The sequence below is a fragment of the Aulonocara stuartgranti genome (assembly GCF_965226115.1).
Source record: "Aulonocara stuartgranti genome assembly, chromosome: 7".
Taxonomy (NCBI): domain Eukaryota; kingdom Metazoa; phylum Chordata; class Actinopteri; order Cichliformes; family Cichlidae; genus Aulonocara; species Aulonocara stuartgranti.
The window spans coordinates 23,393,521-23,420,075 of NC_138945.1; the positions used below are offsets into that span (position 1 = coordinate 23,393,521).

The 26,555-nt window shown below is 39.9% G+C and overlaps 2 protein-coding genes and 2 long non-coding RNA genes across 6 annotated transcripts in view; 2 read left to right on the forward strand and 2 right to left on the reverse strand.

The window, feature by feature from the left end:
* LOC309709860 overlaps positions 1–26,555 on the forward strand; it is a 119,910-nt gene that overhangs the window by 51,950 nt on the left and 41,405 nt on the right. The gene's annotated exons all lie outside the window — the stretch shown is intronic.
* Positions 1,227–3,461, reverse strand: LOC309709788. The gene is made up of 4 exons (XR_014277603.1): positions 3,321–3,461; positions 2,013–2,088; positions 1,675–1,822; positions 1,227–1,544 (listed from the first exon to the last, which is right to left on the reverse strand). It is a non-coding gene; the product is annotated as an uncharacterized lncRNA (long non-coding RNA).
* On the reverse strand, positions 11,486–15,326 carry LOC309712127 (ADP-ribosylation factor-like protein 3). The gene is made up of 6 exons (XM_082542736.1): positions 15,068–15,326; positions 13,800–13,943; positions 13,572–13,688; positions 13,440–13,490; positions 13,041–13,226; positions 11,486–11,844 (listed from the first exon to the last, which is right to left on the reverse strand). The coding sequence occupies exons 1-6, from the start codon at positions 15,068–15,070 to the stop codon at positions 11,794–11,796; spliced, it is 552 nt and encodes a 183-aa protein (XP_082398862.1). The 5' UTR covers positions 15,071–15,326; the 3' UTR covers positions 11,486–11,793.
* wbp1 (WW domain binding protein 1) lies at positions 16,398–25,947 on the forward strand. 2 transcript variants are annotated; one of them, XM_082542737.1, is made up of 4 exons: positions 16,398–16,777; positions 17,864–17,966; positions 19,065–19,232; positions 20,204–25,947. In XM_082542737.1, exons 1-4 carry the CDS (start codon positions 16,715–16,717, stop codon positions 20,722–20,724), a joined length of 855 nt encoding a protein of 284 aa, XP_082398863.1. In that variant the 5' UTR covers positions 16,398–16,714; the 3' UTR covers positions 20,725–25,947. The 2 variants fall into 2 exon arrangements, with proteins under 2 accessions (XP_082398863.1, XP_082398864.1); XM_082542738.1 differs by lacking the exon at positions 16,398–16,777 and adding an exon at positions 16,830–16,932.

Sequence of the window (26,555 nt, forward strand, 5' to 3'; positions counted from 1 at the left end):
AAATAACACAATTACGTCCATATATTCTCGCAGTTTTCAAGCAGTTATTTGGACTGTCGGCGCTCTCGGTGGATCATTAAATGTATCGAGGTGTTCTTCCCACTCGTTTACTCACTTCCCCTCCAGCTTCCTAAAGCTGTTCCTGTACAATGTCTGTTTTCATCTTGCTCATTTTTTTTTCCCCAGCCATATCTTATTTTTATTCTTTTTATCACCCTCCCTCCACACGCTCTCTTCCTCTCCCTTCGTGGTGATTGATGGAGTTAGGCAACAGTACACAGAGCAACGTGTGGCCAACAGTCCAAGACAGCCTGCGTGAGAGGGAAAGAGAGAGGTTGGTGAGGAGGAGGAGGGGGGTGGGGATTAAACGAAAAGAGAGGTGAAAGGAAGGGAAGGAAAGAGGAAGCAGGGAGTCAGTGAGTGTGTGAGAGAGAAGGGGAGGGAGGAAGAGGGAGAGGAGTGTATGAAAGGAAGAGAAAGAGAGAGGGAGAGAGGGGAGCTCAGCTGAAAGCCACAGACTTAATTCTATGCATCATTAAGCAGTCTCACTCAATGCAACATCCCCTATACATCATCCACGCTCAGTAAACACAACGATGACATTACATTAGCAACTGCAAATGAATTTTCTTTTTAGAAGGAAATTGAGAATACTCTCTTACTCTCCCTCGTTTTTTTTTTTTCAATCTCTCTGCTGCTTGCAAAGCTTGAGTGTAGGACATAAAAATACAGCGAGATATAAACAGAATAAAAACACAAACAATATTTCCCTTTCCCCTCTCTCCGGCACACACTCTCTCTCACTCTGTCACACAGAGGAGACTTCTGAGCACAAATACACACCTCTCCTTAGTCGCTCTTCCGAAATGTTTTTATAATAGGCGCTTCAGAAAGATACCTTATTTAAAGATAAGGTATCTTTGAAAATGCTACACGAAGCCATTTGTTCTCGCTTTGCCAAATTTAATCGAGCACTGGCTGCACCGGCTGCTGCTAAATTTCAACTTAGCTATAGCTAACGTTTGCGTTCCTACTGGGGGATCGTTTGTGCATCAGTAATAACCTAGATCTTGCAATGTAAATTCCAATGTGCCAATCTTAGTCAAAGCATGCAAACGGATTGCTTTCAAAAGATTTTGGGGTAACATAATTTAGACATGAGGCACAAGGTACTGAAAACAGCTTTAGCCCGCAAGAGGTGTAATTGTTTAGATATTTTAAAAAGTCAGAAAGCACAATTTGGCTTCACGTGTGCTTAGAGTTACACCTAACTCTAAAAGCTTTGATTTATAAAAGTTTGGAGATCAGATTTAAGTCTGAATGAGTCCTCTGAATGAAGCTGAAGGTGTTTTTCAAGGTAGATCAGGTGTAAAGGAGCCCAAACAGTTTGAGGTAAGTTCTTGAAACCGTTAAAATACCTCCCTTGATAATAACGTCAGCAGACACTGGATTAAAGTGGCGATGGGACAGAAAGGCACAGCTTAATCGATGAAAGCCAGCACTCCATCAGATACTTGTGCCCAGGTGTCATCACTGTCACAAACCTGCAAATACAAGAACGTCATAACAGGGAGATGCAGTTAGGCATGATCAATTATTAGCTTGAAAGAAATATAAAGAAGTTAAAAAGAAATTAAGGAGCCAGGAAAACGCTGTGATTAAGTACTACTTTACCATTTCAGTTGTTATAAATCAAGCTGTGTCCAGTAACTGAGGTAGGTTACATCACTCTTCTCTCTATGAACGAGGTCAGCTGTGAATCAGTGCTTTACCGGCTCCTCTTTGTGCTGGTGTCTCTCCTCCTGTCAGAAATCCTGAAGTGCTTTACAAAAAAACGAAACAAACAAAAGATGTGTAAAAGTTGGTATCCAGCTGATGTCCATCTTTATTCCAAATTTTTGTGTATATAATAAATAATCTGCATTAATTTCATCATCTAATGGTTTGTTGATGTCCTTAAACGTAAAGCAAATTTCGACACAGCTCTGTGCCCTCGTTTAATAAAAACGTACCAGTGTTGTAGATATTAGTAGGATGGATCATCACCAGGGAGGCCTCGCAGTAAATGGATGCACACTGCTGTCACATCTGGTTTATAAAACAACAAACCACAAATCAAGTACAAGACTAAGGAATGTTAATAATCCACTAACTGCAAACTGTGGTCAAAGTGAGTTTATATGACTTAAAAATGCAAATATTTTGTTAACCTTTACTCTCCTGCTTTTATATATCTTGTTATGTTAGTCAGAGGGCTTTTATGTAAGATAGAGAGAAGAAGGAGGATGATTTGGTTTAACACTTGCTGGGAAGCTTTTGTTATATTTATTTAAGATAAGGTGTTGTCCTCAATTCAGTGAAATATTATTGAACTACATCTGTCTCTTCTTAGCTCCACAGACGTGAGCACCAAAATGAATTTATTTATTTATTTTCCATTTTGTTTTTCAGGGCCTGTTGTCCTTTAATAATAAATGCCAGCAATTCAATATACCTCTGTTCTTGGATCTATTTAGGTTTAACAATTTATTTGTATAAAGTTTATTAAGGTGTTTAGGTGGAGTATGACATCGTCTTACAGATAAAAGAATAATACCTCAAATTGAGGTTTAAACTCCATGACGTATGTAAGAACAGGAAACAGTTAGTCAATAACCCACAGATTTATGATAACACAATCTTTACATGGGTTAGTTCCTCCTTGTACACATGGGAATTTTAATTCTTAAATACTGTACAATACTTGGGTCAATATATCAACATAGAAATAAAAACAAAATCAAAAACAAAAGATGTGACTACATCTTTTTATGCCTTTACATATTTGACAAGAGCATTTAAGCTGAATTGTTCTGTGCAAGTTGAATATAATAACAAGGAAGTGACTTACCAGCCATGAAAATTTACCTATAGAATTCTATTTTAATTCAAGCTTCAAATCTTAAAGTCAAATACGTCCTTCAATTAATCAGCCAAAGTTACTACAATAACCAAATTTCATTTAGAGCTACCTCAGCAGCTATCACTGTGACTACTGCCTTTATTTGCAATTATTTCTCTGCTGCAGACACCAGGAGGGCCAAACTGCATTCATAGTGTAAACTTCAGCAAAGCTACATTTCAAATTTGTTGACTTTTCACTTTAGGGAGCAGTAAAAACTTGAAGAGAGAGCAGTAAAGATAGCTCGTCGTTACCGCCAAATATCAGCCAGTATGATATTATCCCTGTAACAGCCATTAGCGCTAGCAAGCTAACTTTAATAAAAAATGTCATCTGCTGTGAGAAAAAAACACAACTTATTGCTAGTTTTATAATTTACCTTACTGGTCCTCAAAAAATAAATTGTTCCTCTTCCACATATTCAGAATCCAGTTACTCTGTCTCTCTGATGATCCTACAATGACTGTCAACATGTCTTTTGCTATGACACTTGACAAGGTAGCCAACTACTTGAAGTAGCTTTTACATGCTCAAACCCAGCAGACTAGTTAAGGGCACTGCTTCCTCCTGCTTGTGGAATAACATATTTGTTTCCTTTGCTGTTACTGGATCGCTGGCCTTCCAAAGTCATTCAAAAGCAATGAGTAAACTGTTCATCAACAATTAGCTATAACATAATAACAAGTAGTAAAATGCACATGATTTATAACTAAGTCAAGTTATTTCATGTAAGCAAAGAAAGATATTAGTCTATAATGAAATTAGCTGCATCTTTGTATTTAGTCAGTACCAGTTAAATGCCAGATGTAACTTTTACTGTTTATAAATGCCAAAAATGAAAACTTACTTGAATTTGAATAGAAAATACCTAAAATATCATAATTTTATGTCAAAGTTAGCCAAAAACCCTTTAGGCTTGCTGACCAAATAATAGCAGTTAGCTCACTGTTAGCCTAACTTGATGATTATGTGAATACCACTAACAAATTTTTTAAAATATATATGTATGTGAAAGAATGACAAAAGCGTACATTTAGAAAGGACTTTTCCACTGTTTAACTTATTTCTTAGTCCTCAAAAACATATTTGTTTCATGATGCTTACCCCTTCATTTGATTGCACAAGGTTACTTTCCCCTCTCCTTTTAAACAAACATAGTTAAATCTCTTTTAAAGAAGCCAAGCCTGGACACTTAAATACAGAATACAGGCTAATGTCAAACCTTTTTTAGGACCAGCTTTCAATGCTAATAAGGTTGCAGTCCTTACTTTATTCAACTTTATTCAGCTTTTGACACAATTGATCATAAACTCTCTAATCTCCCTCTCAAGCAGTGGGTTGGCTTTTCTGATAGTTGTTGAATTCTAAAGTTCCTGAATGGTTTAGATCTTATATCATAGATAGGAAATGTTTCACTAGCTGTGGAGATCAGGTATCAAGCACTCATAATTTTTCCTGTGGAGTCTCCCAGGGAAGCTATCTGGGTCTCTTACGTTTGTCCTTAAACATTCTGACACTTGGCAATCTTATCAGCCAGCATGAAATTTGTTACCAGATTAACACAGATGATGCACAGCTATGCTATAACAGAGAACACATTAGTCCAGTTTTAGCAAAGCTATACTCGCCTCCAGTATCATACAGAACCGATTTTAAAAAATACTCTTATTTATACTGCATATAAAATCCTTAATGGTCTTGAACCTTCTAATATCTCTGAATGTCTGTGACTCTATGTCCCAACTTGTTATCTTAGATCCTCCACTGTGAAATTGTTAGCGATCAAAAAATTTGGATGCCACTTTCCTAGTTTGTGGAAACAACATCTCTGGAACAACATTCCTTGAAAAATTAAGGAGGCAAACTTTACAGATAATTTCAAGAACTTGGTAGCGACATACCTTTTTATTCTGACATTAAACGAGAGCTTAGGCTTAATAATTATAATAATACAGCCATACTATCTGAGTTCAGCCACATTAAGTAATCTGGCAGATAAGACCATATGCATAACTTACTTCTAAGATTTATATTTATTTTTGTTGTGATTGCATTATTACTATATGAATGTGTGTTTAGGGGTGCATGTGTATTTATATATGTCTGATGGGTTGCTGGAACTTCAGTTCCTGATATGCTTTTGTGCCTGTGCCTTTGAACTCTATATGTATAGTCCTTAGTGTGATATTGGGCTATCCAAATAAAATAAGCTGAAATTTCATAGCAAATTTCATAACATACACTTCAAAAGTTTTAATCACTTCATGAAACTAGTTAGTGGATAAGAAATTAGAGACAGTGACAATTATGAGTGTGTGCACACAAACACACACACACATTTTAGTTTAATGTCTGGGAACACGCGAGTAACATAAATTATCAAGCAATTCACATGAATAATCATGTTTTTATTGCACAGATTATGGCTTTTTCCCCTAAACTAGCCTGGCTATGAGGCCTGGGAAATCTATTAAGGCGATGCCATAGATCATCCCATCCACTGTGGCGTGTATACAGATCGGCCGGCTCATTTGAGAAATATTGAATCGGTTACAGTAAAGTAAGCCCCTGGATTGAGTCAAATGTAAAAATCCAGGCATGTGTGAGGAGCTGTCAGCGTGTGCTGTAATGACGGATGGAGCCGGGTCTCCCTTTCAGCAGGAGGTGATAAAAAGGCAAATTATGAACGCCAGGGAGGGACAAGACAGCGTGCAAGGGGAGGAGGGAGGGCAACGACACGGAGAGAAAATTGGACCAGATCCGTTAAATGATAAGGGCAATCAGTTAATCAGGGGAAGATGAGGGAAAGTGTTATTTCCTCCCAGTGCAAGGGTCAGTGAGGGGTCAAGAGTATAACCTTTGACCTCAAACTACTGACGAGAACGAGACCGGTCAGCGGGTTATTGATTCACGCTCTGCAGTTTACCCATGTTATTATCTATTGGACTAGACTGGTTTACGGTTTTAGTGATTTCCTGTGAAAGTGAATTAAAACAAGTAAAGATCTGTTTATCTAATTATTCCTTAAACTGTGAAAAGCTCTTTAAGCTCCTGGAATCATACAGTGTCACCTTCTTAAAGTCACTTTGTTGAGGTTTGTTGTGACTTTACTGCCGTAAAAAAATAATAATAAAAAAATGCTTTTATCCCCCCCGAGGAAATGCCTCATCTTCATAAAAGCACCGGGGCCCAGAAGCATGATCTCGACCAGGAGCCCAACAAAAGTTTCTGATAGCACCCACTGCATTACTACACAACTTCTTAGTTCATCCTGACACAATCTCTACCCCTCTGCTTTCTGTCTCAGGTGCATCAAACAGAGCCCTGGACCCCCTCCCAGGCTAACCCCTGAGCTGACCCCCCTCCCAAGCTTTGAAACTGACCCACTCTGAGGTGTGAACTTCTGTCCCCCTGGCTGATAGAGACTCACGATTTTTATAGACCTCATCCCTCGCTGTTTATGACTCTGCAGTTTGATTATAGCAAAGGGGACTCGGAGAGGTAGGAGCCCTGCAGAGGCACACACACATCAAAGGAGCTATGAGAGGAATGTGGGCATTTGTTGTTTGCTTTATCATCCAGTACCACCACTTATCTGCTTAATCATAAAGGATTGGCCTGGGAATGAGGCAGGATGGACGCCGCGCTGGCCAAACAAACTATTCCCAACACAGTAATTGCTACTAGAGGGATGTGCCAGATTCATAGTGGTTATAGCTGCTTGCATGGGAGTTTTATTTGAAGAGGAGAAGAAAAAAAGACTACGAGAGGCACCAATTTGGTTTAAAATTAAATCCTAGAAAAGTATGGAGTGTTGCTATCAGAGTAAAGACTCGCCTGAGTGACCAGTCTACATGAGTTTATCCCTGTTTTATTGAGTTGAACAGGAACACATGCCGCAGGAGGTTTTCTTACAGAATATTATTTAAGGAGTTAACACATTATGATATATTATCAATATATATATAGATAATAAAGAATGGTTGAGAATAGGACACCAACTCCCTGATGAACCTCGCTGTTTGGCAATTTATTAGTTGTATGGCAGTTCATTTGTTTGTATTTTTCTGTAATGGTGCAAAGCTCAAAGCCAGATATGTGAGGAAATAAAACTAGATGTTCACCTCTTTATTACGGACTCATTATTTCTAGAATTGCTTTTTTCTTGCCTTTTACTACATTTTACTGATTGTTATACAACTACATCTCACTCTGTTCAAAGGCCTAAAAGGATCTCAAAGTAAAAGCGAAGTCTTAACGCTATGTATGCAAAAAGATTCACTTTTTTGGGACCACTTCGTGTATATATGGTACCCAACCAGTGCATAGATTACCTGTGTTTTAGTGCCACAGCAAGTCCAGAGGATGCAGAAAAGTTTATGATTGGCTCACTAATTTCTGAAAAAGCTGCCCTTTGTGGTATTTCTAATGTATGGCTATTGACTGACTGAACCACTGCAAGTTTTCACTATTATAGCAGTGTAGTGCCGTTGGAGAACTCAAAGGATGGAGATAAAATATAAATATGAATGGTTTAAATAAGTTCAGAGGACGTCCCATTCTAAATGTCACTCTCTTGTATGGATTCAATATCTTTGAATAAAAAAAAGGGCATGAGTTGCCAGATACACAACAGTTTAATTAAGTCACAGAAGCTCTGTCCTGGTTTCACAGGCCCTGTGAGTCAGTTAGACCCTCTGCCCTTCATTTCCCCTGTGTGGGAGGCTTGGAGTGCCGGCTTGAAAAGCTGGGAAAGTCCTGTGATTTATGGCCTTTTGCAGGCCTGACTGCCTCTCACCTCACTGATGATAGAGCCAGAGGTAACGAAGAGTGGTTACTCCAATCCAATTACCTATTCGCTAAATTCTGTTTTATTAATTTTGGGGATTTAAAGCTACTCCACAACCTTTGCCATCTGATTTTGAGACAACTTGTAGATAAATCAGGAAAGATTTGTCCGATTCCTTATATGTATAATTGGGTATATGTTTTACAGGGTGAACAACTATCACTTGGTAAAACTGTTAATGATTAAACAGTGCAGAGAGAAAGGAGGTCTTTTATCATCTAACATGTTAGACTTTCAACTTGTTTTTCCATTTTGTTTTTAGTGTTGATAGATTTATTTCAGGAAACTGAAAGCAACTTTTAACTGAAAATAAAGTATTGACCCCCCCCCCCCCCCCCCCTCTTGTTTCTTTATATTTTAGTAGGAAATGAGAAATATGTGAAGCAATTTATTGAAACCTGTAAACACATCAAGAAAATATAGTATTTAAGGGAAATCTGGAAAAAAAATCAATATTTTATCATAACATCTTTCATCTTCAACACACACTGACCTCTCTTAAGCAAGCTTTCTCATAATTTCTTTAAATGCTAATCAATGCATTTGTTCTGTTCTCTGTCAACACGATCCCAGACTGCTCCAATAATGTTGTAGTCCGGGCTCTGACGAGGCCAGTCCATGACTGATAATGATCCACTGTATGTTTTTCTATCCACTTCTGTGGCACTGGCAGTGTATTTGGGATCACTGTCATGGTAAAAAAAATTAAGCCACCGTCTGATGCTTTCCAGATGGTGTGGCATGGTGGATGAAAATCTGATGGTACTTTCTTGTGGTTGTAATTCCATTAATTCGACAAGATCTCCAGCAAAATTAGCTGAAACGTAGGCTCAAACCATGACGTAGCCTCCACTTGCTTTACAGATTTCTGTAGCGACTCACTATTGTGCCTCTCTTCTCACTTTTTCATACAGGATCACAACAGCATTTTTTCTGAGAAGCGGAGTGAACAGTAGATGGATCAGTTGGATATTTTCCTATTAATTAAAGAGATGACTTTCACATACGATCCATCAGTAGTAGTTTTTTCAGGCATGCCACTTTTTCTTCTGTCCTCCACTTGTCCAGCTTCCAAGTTTTCAGCTACCAGCTCTTTGGGAGTCACTTTGTTGGTGTAAAAATACAGTTTTATTTCTGATAAACAGTTTTATCTTTGTCGTTTTGGTAGGTTGAGGGTGAAAAGTGCTTTTGTGATAGGGAAGTGTCTAAAGACACAATTTAAAATTGGTTCTTTGCTAAAATGTCTGTTATTTGTAGACAGAGCGCTGGTTCTTCTCCTTAGTTAGGTAACTTTTTATGTTTGAATGGTCCACAGGTCAGTTTCAATTGGTTCAACAGTCAAAACATCAACATGAACAAGAACAAGGACTAGATTGAAGATGAATGAAAATGCAGCCAACATCCAAAGAAAACATTTGAAGGACCTTCAGAAAGCCTGGAGAACTATTGCTAAATACCACTTTTAAAAAAATGACAAGTCTGGCTTCTTGGAAGCAAAAGATAAATAAATGAGGGTGGGGTCAGTACTGTGCGTGTTCTGTTGTAGTTTATCCAGCAAGATCTGTTGTGGTTTAATATTTACCTCGTGTCTTCTAGTGTGTTCTAGTGCCCCACACTGCTATATCGACAAAATTCATGCATACTGTATAGCAGAAAACACACACAGGGAACGAGACCAAATCATTATGAGGTCCATTTTAAAGGCTTTGCACTTGTTTCAGTCTCCATCTGACGACCAAGCAGCTTTGGCATATTAAAATCAGCCAACCCTGTATATGTTGAGGGACACACAAGTGCACACACACACACAACCGGCAGCAGGGCAGTAACTCAAGGCCAAAGGAGGAGGTTTATTTTTATCATGGGCAAAGGTGCCAAATCATGTTGGGTATGAAGGGGGCTATATAAATGCAAATTGTATTGGAGAGAGCTATTAGTCCTAGAAAAGGTTTGTATGTAAATGCCCTATAGGACCACAGTGCAGCACTCATCCAGTTCAGATTAGTGGGGTTTGTGGCAAATGTGCTGCAGAAGACAAAAAAGAAAAATAGACAGAAAATGCAATTGCCTTGTGGTAAATCATGGTGAACAAGGTGAGAAGTTGAGTAATTGAATGGCCAAGGTGTTTCTGTATGGTTTATTGCATATGCAAGAGAGATGTGTTGAGGTCTGTTTCCTGTGTGCAGACACAGGTGTGCGTGTTTTATGGCCATTTTGCTCATGATGTAGAGCTTCTGTACCTGAGCGCAGCAGCGCTGTGACAAAACAAGACATTTAAAGCACACTTTGAAATTCTAGAACATTGCATGAAGAAAAAAAATTATGTAAGCGACAAATCAAACATGGCAAAGGATGCAACATCACTGGTCAAGGCTGTGGGAAGCAGAAGCCCCACCCACCACCTCCAAAAGGCAGACGTCATAGCACCCCCACCTTAATGCAAAAAAAATAAAGTTGTCAAAACACTTCACACACTATTCCTGCTGTCATTGGTTTACTTTGACAAATATCTGAATTATGAAATTGTAATAAATGAGTAAAGCACAGAAAAATGACTTTCTTTCTTTAAATATTGATTACTTTAAAAGCATAATAAGCTCCAGTAAAGGAGAATTTTGTTGACTTTTGTTCTGAGTTTGTATGAGTGCTGTCTTTGCCAGGTTTCTCTTTTAAAAGAGATTGTGATCTCAGTGGGACTTCCTGGTAAAACAAAGGTAACAATAATAAAAACAACACCTAGCATCATGGTCAAATGACATTAAACAGAAGTCACTAATAGATTAAAACTGGTGCATTTCAAAGTGAGCTATCAGCTATCATAAAAATGTACAAAGATATATTTTTTTTAACTAGCAGCTGACAAAAAGAGCCTAACAGGCATTTCATCCCCCTGAAAACTCCTGGAATTATCCCTCTTGGCCTCATCTGAGTAATCATTTTCCAGGCTGCAGTTAAAAACATGGTTACCATGACGCAGAAGAGACTCACACACAGGTCCCTGATGAATGCCATCACAGACATTTTGAACAACATCTCCTCAGTGCCCATCATGAGCTTTTATCGCCTAAACCTTTGAGCACCAAGTCACATTTGGAGCATTATATCTATACCTATCTATACCTTTCATACAGCTACCGTTGCTGTAGAAGGGTACATGACTGTGTTATATGCTGCGCAAATTTGGCTTTTGGGCCGATTAAAATATTCAGACAGATTCCAGCCAGCTGTGTGCAAACAGGCTGACTCTATGTCTTGATTACTGAGCCTTTAAAGACTTTGTAGTCGCATCACTGGCATACTTTTTAATGGCTTCATAATTAATTTGATTAACTGTGTGTGCGCCTGATGTGTCACAGGGCGGAGGTTTAATTTTTGTGCGGCCAGTGCCTGAGTAACAGGCCAGTTCAGTTACGTTTTGGCTGTTTATTCTTGCCTGTGGCTTGAGTTGTGTTAGAATGTGACAGGATGAATGAAAAACTTTATCCTTACAGCTTATTATATATCCCCCACCTGCCCAAACACACACACACTGCACCACCAGCGTCAAGGCCCTCCCCCTGGCTTTGTCATTGACAGAAAGTAAGAGATGTAATAATTTGGCATAAGGCTCTGATACACAAGACTAGCACCATATCGCCCTCTAGCGTCGACTGAATAGACTTACAGCCTTACAAAACCTCCATTTTTCATGAATCCACTGCACAACACCAAATGCTTATTTAAAAAAAAACCACATTGTCTACAAAACACTGAGTTAACATGGTTTAATTATTTTTAAAAAAGTGTGTACAGTTTAAATAAAACAGCCTATTTACAGTATGTACATTTTAAGATATGTAATACAGGGCTGAGGGTTGTGTTGGACAACTGTGCTGATAGTGACTAATTATTTTGATGCCACATAAGGAAAAAAAGACACAAGTGTCTTTAAGAATTACCACATGATGTTGTCTCCTGTCCTGAACATGAAACACTGGATATTCCAGGTGTAAGATGCCATTTTTCATGGCTTCTTCCGAAACTTTATATTTCTGCAAACCCAGGTCATCCCATCCTGAAAAAAACATAAATAAATAAACAGAATTATATATTTTTTTAATTGCGGAAAATTAGAGAAGTAAAAATGAAGTGGACCTAAAAATAGCATTCAAAATATATCTCCAGAAGTACTGTGTGATTTTTTTGCTGTTTGATCATATTTTCCAGACAACCATTGTGATTTATTATTTATGCATTTAACATCATTTCTTACAAGGACTTTTGTGCTACTGATTACTTACCGCCACTAAAATTGATAAGAATACAAGTCATATTTTTAAGCACGCAGTCACACAGCACTTCATCCTGTACACTTCAAGCACTCAATCGACTTTACTCAATGCAGATGGGCAATTTGGAAAAAATACTTAGCCTAGCATGTGTGTGCTAGGTGTAAGGAACATGCACAGGGAGAGCATGCAAACTCCACGCTCCACACATCACCATCCCACCCATGAAATTGAGGCAAAGCAGTGATGTGAAACGTGCAGACTGGCAGTAGCAAACTGTTTTAATGCACATGATAACACAAAGCAGCTGAGCTTCTTTAGTCTTTAGAAAGACGACATAACTGATCCACCCAGATTGGGAAATCTTCTTATACAAGCATGTGTTTTATGATGGTAATTAAAGGAATAATGGATCTTAAGTAATCTGCTTCTTTTTCCTCTTTTCCCTGTTTGAATTCAGCACACTTTGGATTCCTTCATTAGCTGATGCCGAGGTCTTCTAAATGACTGTGGCTATGTTGGGGAGGAGGATATGAGGCCATCATGGATAATTGAGACCACCCTCTGCAGTGGAACACCTCCTTAAACATCTGTCTCTGCTCCATTGCCACAAAAAAGAACATATATCCAAGTTTGTGTTATATTTAGATTTGTATTCATTAATTATTCTGCATATTTCTATTTTATTGTGCTTCCTTTGTGTCATTTTACTCCATTGAACTGTACTGATTTTATTTTTGCTATCTAAAGGTATTATAGGTTGTGTTTAGAAATCTACCATAACGCGGTTAAATGATTCTATTTCATCGTAACGTGATTTACTTAAACAAACTTCAGTCCCTCTAGCCCGTTTTTTAAGACCAGGACAGGTAAAATAAATCCCAGCATTCCCTGACTTCCGAAAGCGGCTGCAGGCAACTATCCCAACCCTTGCTGTGTGTGCAATGTTGCGTTTGCAGACTGTGTCCGTTTCTATGTTTACCTGAATTCCCTCTGCAGTGAGCGCCGAGCAGGCCTGCACCTGCCACATGCGATCCCGTATTGTGTGCAGACGGAGACTTTCTGCCAGCTCTGACGCTGGAGCAGCTGTCATCAGGTCCTGCTTGTTGGCGAAGATTAGCAACGGCACCGTGGCGAGCGTTTCCTCCTCCAGCAACTCAGCTAGCTCCTGTAACACGGTGCAGACACATACACTTGTTCTAATGGTATTTGCCAACAGAAAAACCACTGAGACGTGTTGAGAAGCAACACAACATCATACTGCCGATCATCCCTGATCAGCTTCTAATTCCAACAGCTCCTGAATGCCTTCTAACCTTCAACCTTATCAGAAGATGACTACTGTGCCTCCCTAAAATGTAAAAGTATTTATGGAGCTCACCAGACTTGTTTCTTCAAACCGTTTCCTGTCTGAGCTGTCAATCACATAGATCTGCACGCAATACAGTCGTAGATATTAACAAACTGATCAGAACACAGAAAAAAAATGATATTATGAAGACTACGTATGTACCAGCACATCTGTGTTCTCAAAATAATTCCTCCAGTATGGTCGGATTTTGCGCTGACCTCCAATGTCCCAAACATTCAGCTTGAAGCCTGCGGACTGCACGCTCTTGATGTTAAAGCCCTTAAGAAAGGTATTGCAGATGCTTAATATCTGCAGCAGGAGAATTCAAAGGCTCTAAAAATGACAGGACTCTACATTTCTGTGCATGTGAGAGAGTGTGGATGTGTGTACTTGTGTGGGGGTGATGTGGCTGATGTCTTCGGCTGCCAGCTGTTTTAGCACAGTGGTCTTGCCGGCATTATCCAACCCTAACAGCAGCAAGCGTACTTCCTGCTCTGGAGCCTGCTTCAGCCGCCGAAGGATGGACAAAAGGCCCTGCAGGAGGATCAAAGCACATATTAGAGCTGATTAGTCTTAAAGGAACAGCAGCTTACGAGATGTCATAACACTGAGGAACCTGCAAGCATTTTCTTGCTTTTCCAGAGTCATGGCCTAAGTTTTATCAAATAAAGCCTGAATAAGCTGCTGGACCAAATCATTTTCAGCTCGCACCAGTTACAGTACACCACCCTGTTGGCAGAGTCTGTCACAGGAACATGACACAGTACACACAGCATGTTACACTCTCACCCAACAGCTAGAATCATCTAGAGTGTGAGGATTTAGCTGCAGTGACCTATAAATGTACCAGCCCTAAAGACCTCTTTAGCCAGCCGAGGTTAGTAAGTTACTGAGCGGCTTCTGTCCAGAGGAGGGAAATAAGGAAAGGCTTTGGCTCATGCTATTTACTTTTAAGGCAACAGTGACCCCTCACCATACAAAATCTGCTCTGAAAAGACAAAATAATACACATAGCACTTTTAAAATCCATCTTCAGAGCCACTACTTTTTTTGTAATTTGTGCATTTTATTTTTGTGTTATCATAAATTTCCCTCTCCATCTCTTTTACGTCAGCTTTACTCCCCCTATAAAGTCTGTTTTAGCTCCAATTTTGAAAAGTACTCCATATATAAATTTAGTTTTTATAAAATTATAAAAGTGTTTCTGTTTACCTTTCAACATAGTCTCCATACCTGGTTTAAACTCTTTGCCTTACAATAAGTACCTTAAGGTGATAGTTATATATAGGTAAAAATAAACTGGGTTGAAAAAGAAAGTCCAAGTCTAAATTTAAATAAACAGATATAATAAATAAATATAGTTTAATCCTGCCACTGGCAAACAAAATGTTTGAGTTATATCAACGACTGGAAGTGAAACGCGTATTAAGTTTCAGGGATAAAACGGCCAGTTTAATGACCAGTATCACATACACTGCCCTCAGTATTTGGCTAAAGGTGGCACATCATTTAACTGTATTTAGACCATTGTCACCAATGTTTACCAGGTGCCAAGAGTAATTTCAGTAATTTTGTTTTAAATATAAAACAAATCAAAATAAAGTCCTTTTGCCCAACGCAAACAAAACCCGCTGCGGCCGTGAATCATTATAACTCACCATGTTTTTCTCGGGTGGTTTTGTGGCCCTCGCTCAGTGTGTGAGTGGATTAACATCTTCTCTGACCACACGTGCTTGTTGGCCTCCTGGCAGAACGACTGTCAGGCTCTGTTGCTACGGAAACGGTGACGTCAGCGTAAACGACGTGATCGCTCAGTCTTCTGGAACGCTGGGCAAGAGGGCTCCTGTGGCGCGAGGTTAAAAAATAAAAGTAGAAAATAAAAAGAACATAAATAGTTAATTTGCTTTTTTTTCTGGTTAATCACTTCAAACCTGATTTTGAGTTAACTTTCATAAAATTTTACATTATTTTATCGTTATTATTATTATTAGCAATAATTGTGAACCACAGACTTCAAAGATTAGAATACAAAAAAATAGCATACAAATTAAATAAATCTTCACTCACCTTTTTTTTTCGCACTATGAGTTTATGCACCATTCTACATTCAATCATTAGTTATTATATGTCTTTTGTCCTGTATCCCTTCTCTTACCCTCAACTGGTTGCAGCAGATGGCTGCCCTAGATGCCTGCTGGAGGTTTCTTCCTGGTAAAAGGGAGTTTTTCCTTCCCACTGTCGCCAAATGCTCATAAGGTGTTGTATGACTGTTGGGATTTTTCTCTATTATTGTAGGCTTCTGACCTTACAGTATAAAACACCTTGAGGTGACTGTTGTTGTGATTTGGCATTATGTAAATAAAATTAAACTGAATAATTTGAGAACTTCCATTTTATCTCATCAGCCTAATATGGTAAAATGCTCTATAGTCTTTTTCACTAAAGTCAGTGCTACAAAATAAGACCAAAATAAATGGTATCAGGTCTTTGGGCAAATGTCACAAAAACAGCAGAATAGAATATAACTTTATTCATCCCTTGGGGAGGGACCATAATTTCGTTCCAGCAGCACAAAACCAGTTCACCATAAATACAAAGAAGAAGAAGGAAAAAAAGCAGGTACAAATAATTAACTATAGAATATCAGCATCTATATCTTATTTTTGTAGGAAGATTTAAAGTGCTGAATTAAATCTATTAATTATTTAAATTAAATGTTCATTTTGGAAACTTTTTTTTAAGTCAAAGTCCTTAACAAGTTTACTTTCATGGTAAGTATGAAGGTTGTCTTTTATGAAATGAATAGGTGCTTATTCATGGTATTTCTTTTGTTAAGCTTTGCGTTAAACTTTTTTGACCTCAAAATGTTGATTGAAAAAAAAAAGTTTCAAATCCCAGTGCTTATAAATAATGAATGAGTAGCGCTGATTATCGCTGCTTGGAGGGGTCTTATCTTCTGGCTGGAGATTACTCATACATATATAAAATTTGATCAACAAAACTTTACTGTTTGTTTGAAAGAAGTCATTTTCCGCAGTGAATTTGAACCCGCATTCTGTGAAGTCATATGCTTTCTCTTGCACCGCGACGGGCTCTGTTCCGCACACACAGCGCCCCCTGGTGTCCAAGGCTGCGCACCTTTTCGCCTCAGTACCAGCGCGGTACCTCAGATTGAGAACAACAAAAACATGTCCGAGAGGTTGAACCGTTACTAGCTACAGCCGACTGCTGTCACCGCAACAAGTCGTCACTTCGACGGACTGCTATATGATTCCCGTCGTGACAACGGCCGACAACCCAGAAAGATGGCACAGAAAGCACTGGGATCCATTGTTGGTCTTCTTTGCACCGGGACCTATCTTGTGCAGGTAAGCCTCCGCTCGAGCTCGCGGGGTCGGCGGATGCTTCAAGGCGAGGCCGCTGCTCGTGGGCTGGGTGAAGGCCGCTTTCTGTCGAACCTTTTTGTCTCCTCCACAAAGGAAACTGGGCACGGCTCGCGACTGTATTGCTGGGGATGACGTCAGTTAGTAAAAGTTTTTCGATAAAATTTCGACAGTAAATTGTTTTGAGGGTTGGTGAAGCTGGGGGAGCTTGAGAGAAATATTTAATTTTGTCTGTTTCTCAGTTTGGGTCGAGGTTGTAGAGATTAACATTAGCCGCTGCTAACTGATACCCGGCAAATGGACGTATTTATTCATAGTTGTTGATTTTAGCAGCACAGACGGGGCAGCCAGCCAGCCGCAGTTTGTGCCTGGCTTCCCTTACAGAGTCGCTATTTTAAATGTTGACCAAACAAACTGAAACGATTTGAACTTTTTAAAGCTTTTAAGCAATTTGCTGTGAATATATTTGTTAAGAAATGCTTTTCGGCCTAGTTTTTGATAGCCCAATGCCATTATTTTATTACAGTTTACCATGAAAATGAAAGCGAAATTAGACATAGCCAGACGTCTTACTGTCACAAACCAACCAGCCCACCCCCGAGTTTATTTTACATTTCTGGTGTTATCTGTATTATTTTGCTGTATTGCTTTTGTAAAGGTTTCTCTTATCATAATCTTATTTCTTCATGATAAACAGTTGTTGTCTTTATAGCCTCAGCTTTTCCTTATTTCTTATCTTAAATGCTTTGAATTGGTTACACTTTGTAACGTAAAGGAAAATGATAAGTACATAACGTATATTGTTATTACTTTACTATTACCACTATATCTGCTGCTCTTACAATGGCATTCAGAATAAAGGGGGTGCATTTAAGTGGCGTGTACTTTCAAATGTCTAAATATAGGTTACACGAAGGACAGAAAACTGGCACAGAAATGTGAGTGAGTCAGGTTAAACAGAAATCCTAGAAACAGGGCATTTGCTCAAGAGTTTGCTGTACATTTTCTTGTTAACTTGTGCAATTGATTGTTGACTGAAGCCTTTGCTTTGTTTACCTTTGTGTATTTAAGGGGAAGGAGTTCTGTTTTGGGGTAAACAATGAGCAGTACCGCTGTGAGATGGGGTACTGCTGTGGTGAAACAGAATGCTGCACTTACTACTATGAACTGTGGTGTAAGTATAATTACTATTTTCTGATTATTCATTCATTTCATCATTTAATTCAGATACATAGCACCATGTGTGATATATAGATAGATAAATAGATAGATAGATAGATAGATAGATATATGTATGTATAATTCTTCAGACTCTGCTTAACTTTTGGAGTTGGCTTTACTTTCGCTGTTAAATGTTTTAGTTTTCATGTAGTGTTGAAATGAACCTACGTGAACTGAGAAGTAAAAGTGAAATAAACCTGTGACTGAAAAAAAAAATGTCCTGATTTATTTTAAGTGCAGAAAGACAATGTTTAATTGTTGTGGATGTTTTAGGTGTGCTTTATATCGTAAATGTGGAGATGTTTAGAATCAGGCTGTGACTTTTGTCATACTGCAGCTTTAGTGCCTGTTCTTCTAGCAGGAACCTCACCTGAAAGGTCTCTTTTGGGTCCACTGAGGAAGACAAATAGCTAGTACCTACTCAGCACGATACAACGCAACTCGGTTTCGTTCGTTTTCCATTATGATTGAGTTTTCAGACTCTGGGACCACGGTGTTGGTTTATGAGTAGCCATTTGAAACCCAGCAATTTTGCTGGGTTTCAAAAATGGCGGTTTTGATTCATCAAGTCATGCCATTTACTATCCAGCTGACATGCAGTCTGACATGCAGTCTGTTGACATCACATTTTTGGATCGATTCAGATTGCTCAGAACCCTGGCTAAAAAAGAGCCTCATACCAGTTACTACCACCTAGTGGAAAACCCTAAAGACTGAATAGAGTTGAGTTGACTAGTGAAAAAGAGTTATACTGTAAGTACTCATTTTAGGGTAGCTCCCTAAAAATATTTAGGCAAAGCTCAGCGCTAACTGGTTAAACTCAGAAAAGAGACTCTTGTCAACTCTGTTTTTTCTTCTTAGACACCACCATCAGCAGTGATGAATCTTCCACCATGTATTTGAAGCTCTTGCAAAATTATTTCCTTCACCTCTGAAGTCCTACACTGCAGGAAAATACACAAAAAAAAACTTTTAAAAAAACTCCAAAAGGCTTATGTGCTCCACATCCCCTCATTGGAGAAGTGACTTTTGAGTTTGTCCCTTCTCACAGGGTTCTGGTTGGTATGGACCTTAATCATCATGCTGAGCTGCTGTTGTGCCTATCGACACCGGAGGGTTAAAATGCGTCTTCAGCAGGAGCAGCGCCAGCGTGAGATCAGCCTCATGGCCTACCAAGGAGCCTCCAGCTCCTTTATTTCACCTCCACCTCTCAATTTAAGTGAGTAGTTTTCCTCCTCATGCTGAACATAGTCGTCTAGGTTTCTATGGTTTTGCAACCTGATGTTGTTTGTGAACCTCTAATTCATCCTTGAGCTGATATTTAGCTATTCTCAGAGTCATGAAAATCTGACAGGCTTCATATTTGCAGCTTCTCTGGGCACTGCTCAAAGCTCTGTATTCATAGGTGGTACATTGAACTCTGCTCTCTACCACAGAGGTCCACTAATATGTCCATGGGGCAGCAGCACATCTTGGAATCTTTATCCCTAAAACACAATACTCCATGTTCTCCCCTCCTCCTAACAGATTAAGCAGCTGCCTTTTTCTCAAAGTCATGATCTTAGAATTGGAGAAGGTGATCATGGTAATCTTGTTATACAAAGCGTGTATTACATAGTTATGGTCTGAAGCTGGCCGAGCCACAGCAGAGATGCCGCTCTAATGTCAGCGATCACTGGACCTCAGCTTGAACATGATATGTCCGCTGATATCACAAATAGGAGCTGGATAAGGTGTACACTTACCAGAAGCCCACTCCAAACATGCTTGACTTTATATCAAGAATGTGAACACAACTCTAACTGTGTGCATACTTAGACAGTGACTCACTTGCACAGGGACCCTGGCAACATGTAGTGTAGTTGCTTTTCACTTCAGATAAGTGTCGGCACAATAAGAAACTATTTCTGTGTAAATTCATAGATTCGTGGGATCCACATTTATATAAGTTGAAAGCCTTAAAAAGGAGTCAGAGTGTGAATCCCAGTGTGTGCTTTCAGGGTTGTTAGTTTAGACCCAAAAGTGACTGAGAGTGAACTTTTTTCCTGTCTAATCAACAGTTTGATAGATTTGGTTTTGTAGCGAGTGTTTCCTGACAAGTTTATGATTACCAGTTAGCAGATTAAAGTTGAAGTTAGTTGATTATAATGATGGTTCAAAGCTGAAGCTTCTGTATCTGCTCACTTTCAGGATTTTGGAATGACTGCAAGCTTCCTGACTATGAAGAGGTAGTTGGCCACCCTCCGACACCTCCTCCTCCTTACTCTGAAAACCCTCCTGAGTGTATCCCTGTAGTCGTTCCACAAGTGAACCAGCCGGACGCTTCTTCTGTGCCACAACCCCTCGCCGAGGCTGAGCCGAGGGTGGACTCTCAGGCCTCCGGTTCGTCATCAGACCAGGAGGCGGTGTCGCTCCCAATCCAAGTACAGTGTGCGGCAGAGGAGAATGTAGAGGCGGCAGAGGAGGACGAGGAGCTTGTGACTCGGCGTCGGCACGTAACCGGCGACTCAGGGATTGAGGTGTGCGTTTGCCAGCTTGACGTAGACGAAGGCTCAGGGCTTGAGGAGGAAAGCGAAGAGGAGCAGCGTATGTGTAAGGTCGCCGGGAGGGACTGCTGCTCCGCCCCCCAACAGCAAACCTTAAGACAGAAGGAGCACGCCTCAGAGCTGCCTAGCCAGACTAGCACCAGCAATGGAGACCACGTGGTGTGATCCACAGCGTAACCAACCAGCCAACTGGTGCAGCTTCCACAACCACAGGGAGACCGTCTTGTGTTTTAATTCTCTAAACTAACTAACTTAGACATGACATCTAGGTGATGAAGATAATGATAAATAATCCGTAATAGCTCCAGATTAGGAAAAATTATTGTAATGTGTGGACAATTTTTTTTCTTTGCTTTTCTAATTGGGGAGCAAGCAATTATATGTTGTAGCCCCATTAGGTGTTTTTTATTTAGTACTAACCATGAGAAAGTTATTGGGTGGTTAGAAGACAGCAGTTGATTGTGAACCAGAATTGACGTCATTGTGACTGTCCTTTAGCCCTGCTGTCATATTTCAGGCCTTGGTCAAAACATCTCCAACCATCCTTCCTGTCTGACATTTCATCTCTGGTGGAGGCGATTATTCAGGAGCGTATCAACGCAGTCAGCTGCATTCCTCTCGTATCTGCCCCCCCAGCTACAACTAAGCAGAGGAAGCAGCAGCAAACATTTCGAAACTGTAGGATGAGACTGGATGAAATCAACAACAGATTATTTTTCATTTTCCCCAAAGCTCTGTGCGTGCAAGACTGCGGCCTCTGCTGTGAAATCCAGGGCACAGCTGCGTAGTGATGTCACGTCTGAGGTCATGATAACCAGCATCTGGTGTGAAGACTTTGGGACTCTCACTGGTGGAAGAGCAAAGAGTTTAGCTCATTCTTAGGATGCTGAATGGCACACGAACCCCCTTTTTAGACGACTTTCTCCTCACCCTTTGTGCAGTTTCCTCGGCCATGTCACCAACAGTCACCATGACATTTGGGATACTCAGCATTTCAGCGGTTTATGGATTGTGTACATGTAATCTCACTCTGGTTGTAGATTGCATTAAATCCATAGTAGTGATGCCACCAAACTTATTACTTAATAAAAAAGCCTTGCGGTGGCTCTGTATTGCCGTGCTCAGTACGTAGTTTGGATGTTCATATAAAAGAATGCGGTTTTCATTTCGTAGCCAGCTGTGCTTCAGTAAATGCCACAGGTGTCACTTTTAATTGCAACAAAGCTCCAAACAGGGGCTGCTGCAGTGCGTCGTAGTAGCGGTTGTAGTGCTTGGGTGTTTCAGTGCAGTAGGGAAACATTGAGATGTGTGTCTGTGTGTATATCTTTCAAAGTGCTGTGTTGCCTGGTTGAAAAGACTGAGGTGAGGTTACTATTAAAAGCACTGGTGTTTTGCATGAGGCATGGTTTATGTGTTTATATATGAGCTCATTTGTATCCTGGGAGGAGATGTGGATCTGTTTTGGGTTTCTGTCAGAAAGAAATCATCAGCTAAATCAAACATGCGGCGCTACCCGTCTGTGGCGACCCCCTTGTGAATAAGGGGATGGCCGAAAGTAGTGTTTTAGAATTTTCTAGTACTTGTGCTACTTGCTTTGCTTATTATTTTGTTGCAGTAATAATGACTGCACAGGTTTGAGCCCCGATGTTGGGGGAAAGAAAGGGACTGAGGTTTAACATTAACTGTCTGGATCTAATATTTTTGTGTTGTTTTGACCGTGTGAGCCATGTCGTGCTGATAGCTTGTTAGCTCAGGCTGTCTTGGCTCTCTATCTGGCCCCTGTAACTCTTGGCAGTGTGAGGGGATTTGCAGTGGTATTTTCCATTGGCAGCAGAGAGCCCGGTGCATTAGCAGGTTGAGATGGATGCAGGCTGTCCTCTGCAGTCAATTCGGTGTTGGTACAACAGCCAACTCTATTGTGACTGACTACATGCTGCTTGCGCCGCACACCGTGCAGTTTGTGTTTAGAACATAGCCAGTCAAACCGGTTGTAGTCAGATTTAGAAATTCTTGTCTTTGCAAGATGAGCAGTAACTGATAAGTTAGTAAATATTTCATTGAGAGTTTATTTTGGAACAACAGTGAATAACTTTTTGTCTGCTCTGATAGCACGTGTCCAAACAGACACAGTGTAGAGACTCAGGTCAGTCAGTCTGCTTCACACATGCACTCACCAAGTCCTGCTTCCATTTGGCCTTTATCACCAGTTAACATCGCGGTGCAGTACTCTCTGTTCTAGATGATTTCACCAAGGGTAACAATAGTTCACATGCACTCTGTCTGTCTGATGTTGCTTCACAATCTTCACATGTGTTTTGATTTTTCCTTTAAATACCATAGAGTTAGAAGACATTTCCATCTGGCAAAGCGGGGAACAAAGGCTAGCATTTCAAGCTTGCTGGTTATATTTATGCGGCTTCTTTATTTTCAGTGCTGAATGAACTCTGACAAGGACACATTTGAACTGAACTTTGTTGGCCCTGTTAGCAGAACACAACACTTGAGTTCTGTGCACAAATATGTAATTTTAGGCAGCTCTGTGGCTCATGAATCAGTTTTGTTATTTCCCCCCAGCTAGCAGCAGCATGTTCTGGTTGTGGCTGTGCATGCTAAAAAAAACGAAAACAAGTGGGCCACTGCGCCAGGCGTTTGAGAGCAGAATGAAAATATGTGAATGCACAGCTGCCTGAAATTTCATATTCATTTAAACGGGCGTCTTTAAACTTGCTGCGATGGCGTTATACAAGATTAGTTAGAGGTTCGCAGTCCGTGTGCTGTGCGGTCGAGCCGGTGCTTTAACATGAAGCCATACTAACACGACAGCGACCTTATCAGAGGAGCAGTCACACTGTGAGCATGGCTGCACACCCATTAGCATAAATGATAATAGACATTTTGTTTGCCAACACACCTCGAGCTGCCTTGGTGCATTTATACAGAGCAAATGTGATGATTAAGGAGCTGCACAGTAAAATATAAATTATAACCTCTTTGTGCGGAAGCAGATGTGATACTGCCTTATTAAAGTAGACTAATAGTCAGGGTTTTTTTTCCTGTGGTAACATTTGTTTTTGAAGCATGGTTGCTGTAGCTAGAATATACATTTCTGAGAAAAGTGTGCTTGTGTCTTAGAAAAGGATGTGGTGGGTAAACATTAAAAAGCCACAAGATTTGAACTGTTCTGTACAGCGTTGTTACTGGAGGGGCGGTTGTAGTGACTTTAAAATCTGTGTGTAGTTAGCTGTGGCACTGACGGAGTATGTTCAGACCATGTAGTTTGTGCTCAGTCTGTTTTAGCTTTTTTTTCTCCTCTCTTTGAGGTGGCTGTTGGTTTATTTAGTGAAATATACTTAGTTGAAAGCATGAGAAGAGTAGAAAATGTCCTCGTTCTTGTTTTCTATGGCTTGTTTTCCATATGAAGGACAAAAACTGACTCCAGAAGAGTTTTTTTGTTTGTTGCTAAGGTGGCTCTTTTCTTATTTGTATACATATTTAGGGTAATAACAGAGCAGGGCAGGTGGGTGGTGGGGAATGAATAAGGGAATAGGGGTTTCTTCTGTGCAGGAGTGAACTGGAGGTTCATGGTTTTCCCCCATTGCCAAACAACTGCTATGCCTCCCTGGTTTTCACATGTTTACTGAGAGTAAGGGCTATATTGGTCAAGTCCACCCATTTCATCGAGCAATTCATCTGTTCTGCGTTGTTCTTTAAAAGCCACAGATGCCGAGATCCGCTACCTGAAAGCGGTCAGAAGCGAGTCGCGTGATCACCGTTTGGACTTGGCTGTCTCGTGATGTTGCGGTGGAGCTCGTATTTATCTAATAGCTGATTGTATACGACCACATATGTTTGTTTTATAGGCTTTAACTTTGCCTTCTTGTTTTGTCGACCTCAACAGAGATCCGTGATGCAGCGTAACCGACCGATCCCCACCCTCCCCACACACACTCCTCCGCCCCCCCAAAGCAGTGGCATGTTTTGCTCCGTCGGCCGTTTATGGGCTGCAACTCCACCAACCTCCACCAGGCTGCGTCTCGATAACAGAAAGTGTAGCCAACACTGTAGCTGCTCGTTTTATTCTCAGCTGCACTGCTCCTCAGCTTATCGACAGAGTAAACGTACCAAAGCCTTCACCATCCTCGCGCTTCACAGCTCATCACTGTTTCGTACTCTCAGGGTTACCTCTAGCGAGCAGCGCTGTAGTTTGAAATCGACACATTTTTCACCCACGAGTCTCATAAAGCCAAAGCAACTGTTTCGCTTTTATTACTGTCTTGATATTTCTTGTCTGCATCACGTATCTCTGTGAAACATACTGATCTAGGCTATGCAAAAACATGAACTTACTGTTATATGCTGCGACCCCTCCGCTCCTGTTTTACAGTCTCTCTGTCGTTTTGTTTGTGGGCACCAGTACAAGCAATATAACTCTCAGTACTTGTGGCACTGCACTATACTGTAATCTACTTCGGTTGGTCTGTGTTTTATCTATTTGTTTAAGAAAAACTGTTTAAAAAGAAAGAAAAATACTTGTAATGCTACTACAGTGATGTGGGGAGTGTCTATTGAGGGGCTTGAGTTAAAATGCCATTCTAGTTTTTAAATATATATATATATATGAATATATACACCATTTCCCCTCTTATTGTTTTGGCTTTTTCTCTCTGCTTCCTTCAACCACTAACATTTCTGCTACAAACTTATGGATAAAACACGTTTAGTTGAGTATGCTGAAAGAGTTGATTATATTATTATTATTATTATTTAGTCTGTTTGACACTTTTCTGTCCCTCAACTTTTTATTCTCCATCTTCATGAAATTACAGGCTAAATATGTAAACATTGCCTTTAATCCCCAGTTAATACAGAACCACAGTTTTTTATCTATATCATACACATGAAAGACCTCAACATGGAACACAGTCAGCGTGGATCAGACCAGCCATTATTAGTAATACTTTGCTGAGCCCTCAACACTGTACTGAAAACATTTCAGTGTGATTGTGTCCATCAAACCTGTGAACTGTACTGTTTTTTTTTCTCAAACATAGATTATACCAAACAGACGAGAGGCACATGTCTTTGAGCTGTGTCATTTGTCTTTTCTGTTTTGTTTTGTTTTTTTGTTTTTTTTGCCAAAATGGGAATCATCCACTTTTGAGAGGGAAGGCATCTATTTAAAAAAAAAAGCAACTTGACTCTTTCTACATTGTTTTCCTAATAACTTAAAAAGAAAAGAAAAAAAAGCCAAAATAAGTAACATAGAAAAACAATAAGCACTGACTGACAGACAAAAAATGCTTTGGTTTTGTAAGAAGTCTGCTGTGTACTCTTTGGGTCATCATTTGTATTTTATTTTTTTAATAAAACAAACATTGGCGCACTGCTGATCGACTTTGAGTTTGTCCTTTTTGCAGAATCCCTTTTTCCTCGGGATCAAACAAACCTGAAAGGCTACAAAAGGTTCCCCGTCCCCTCTTGTACCCACATATTAATTTGGAGGATGATCACATGGTTGAGTTAATGCACCTCAGGCATTCAGTCTAAATTATTGATGGGTGTCATTTAGCTGTTAGGGTAACGCACAGCCAGCCTCAAACACTGTGAAACAGGGTTTAGCTGGCACACTTGTGACTCTTTAAAGTTAAAATAGTCAAACGAGTACCAACTGAAAGCTTTAACGATATATAAAGCTCATATTCACACATGATTGCTGAAATTATTGTAATCATGACTAAAGTCTGTTCCCAACCACAGGGTCGGCACACTGAAAATGCAAAAGTTACATATTTAATTCATACCACAGAACAGGCAAGTATTCAACACAGTTTATGCATATTTTAACCAAATCATTTGTATAAGGGTGGTGTGAGTGTGTGTGTATGCTCTTCCTGTCTGATCCTCTGGCTGTATTTGCTTAGTGTATTGAATGGTATGTTGAAGTCCTCATTTGCATGCCTGTCTGTAGCATAAACTGTGCTGGTGTCTGTCCTGTT

Excerpts from the sequence above, each read along its gene's own strand:
- LOC309712127 (XM_082542736.1), bottom strand. Across the intron at positions 13,227-13,439 it reads GGTTTGAAGAAACAAGTCTG|GAGCTAGCTGAGTTGCTGGA; the intron begins GTGAGCTCCATA and ends ACCGTGTTACAG. Across the intron at positions 11,845-13,040 it reads TCACTGCAGAGGGAATTCAG|GATGGGATGACCTGGGTTTG; the intron begins GTAAACATAGAA and ends TGTTTTTTTCAG.
- wbp1 (XM_082542737.1), top strand. The coding sequence starts at position 16,715 with ATGGCACAGAAAGCACTGGGATCCATTGTTGGTCTTCTTTGCACCGGG. Across the intron at positions 16,778-17,863 it reads CCGGGACCTATCTTGTGCAG|GGGAAGGAGTTCTGTTTTGG; the intron begins GTAAGCCTCCGC and ends TGTGTATTTAAG. Across the intron at positions 17,967-19,064 it reads TTACTACTATGAACTGTGGT|GGTTCTGGTTGGTATGGACC; the intron begins GTAAGTATAATT and ends CCCTTCTCACAG.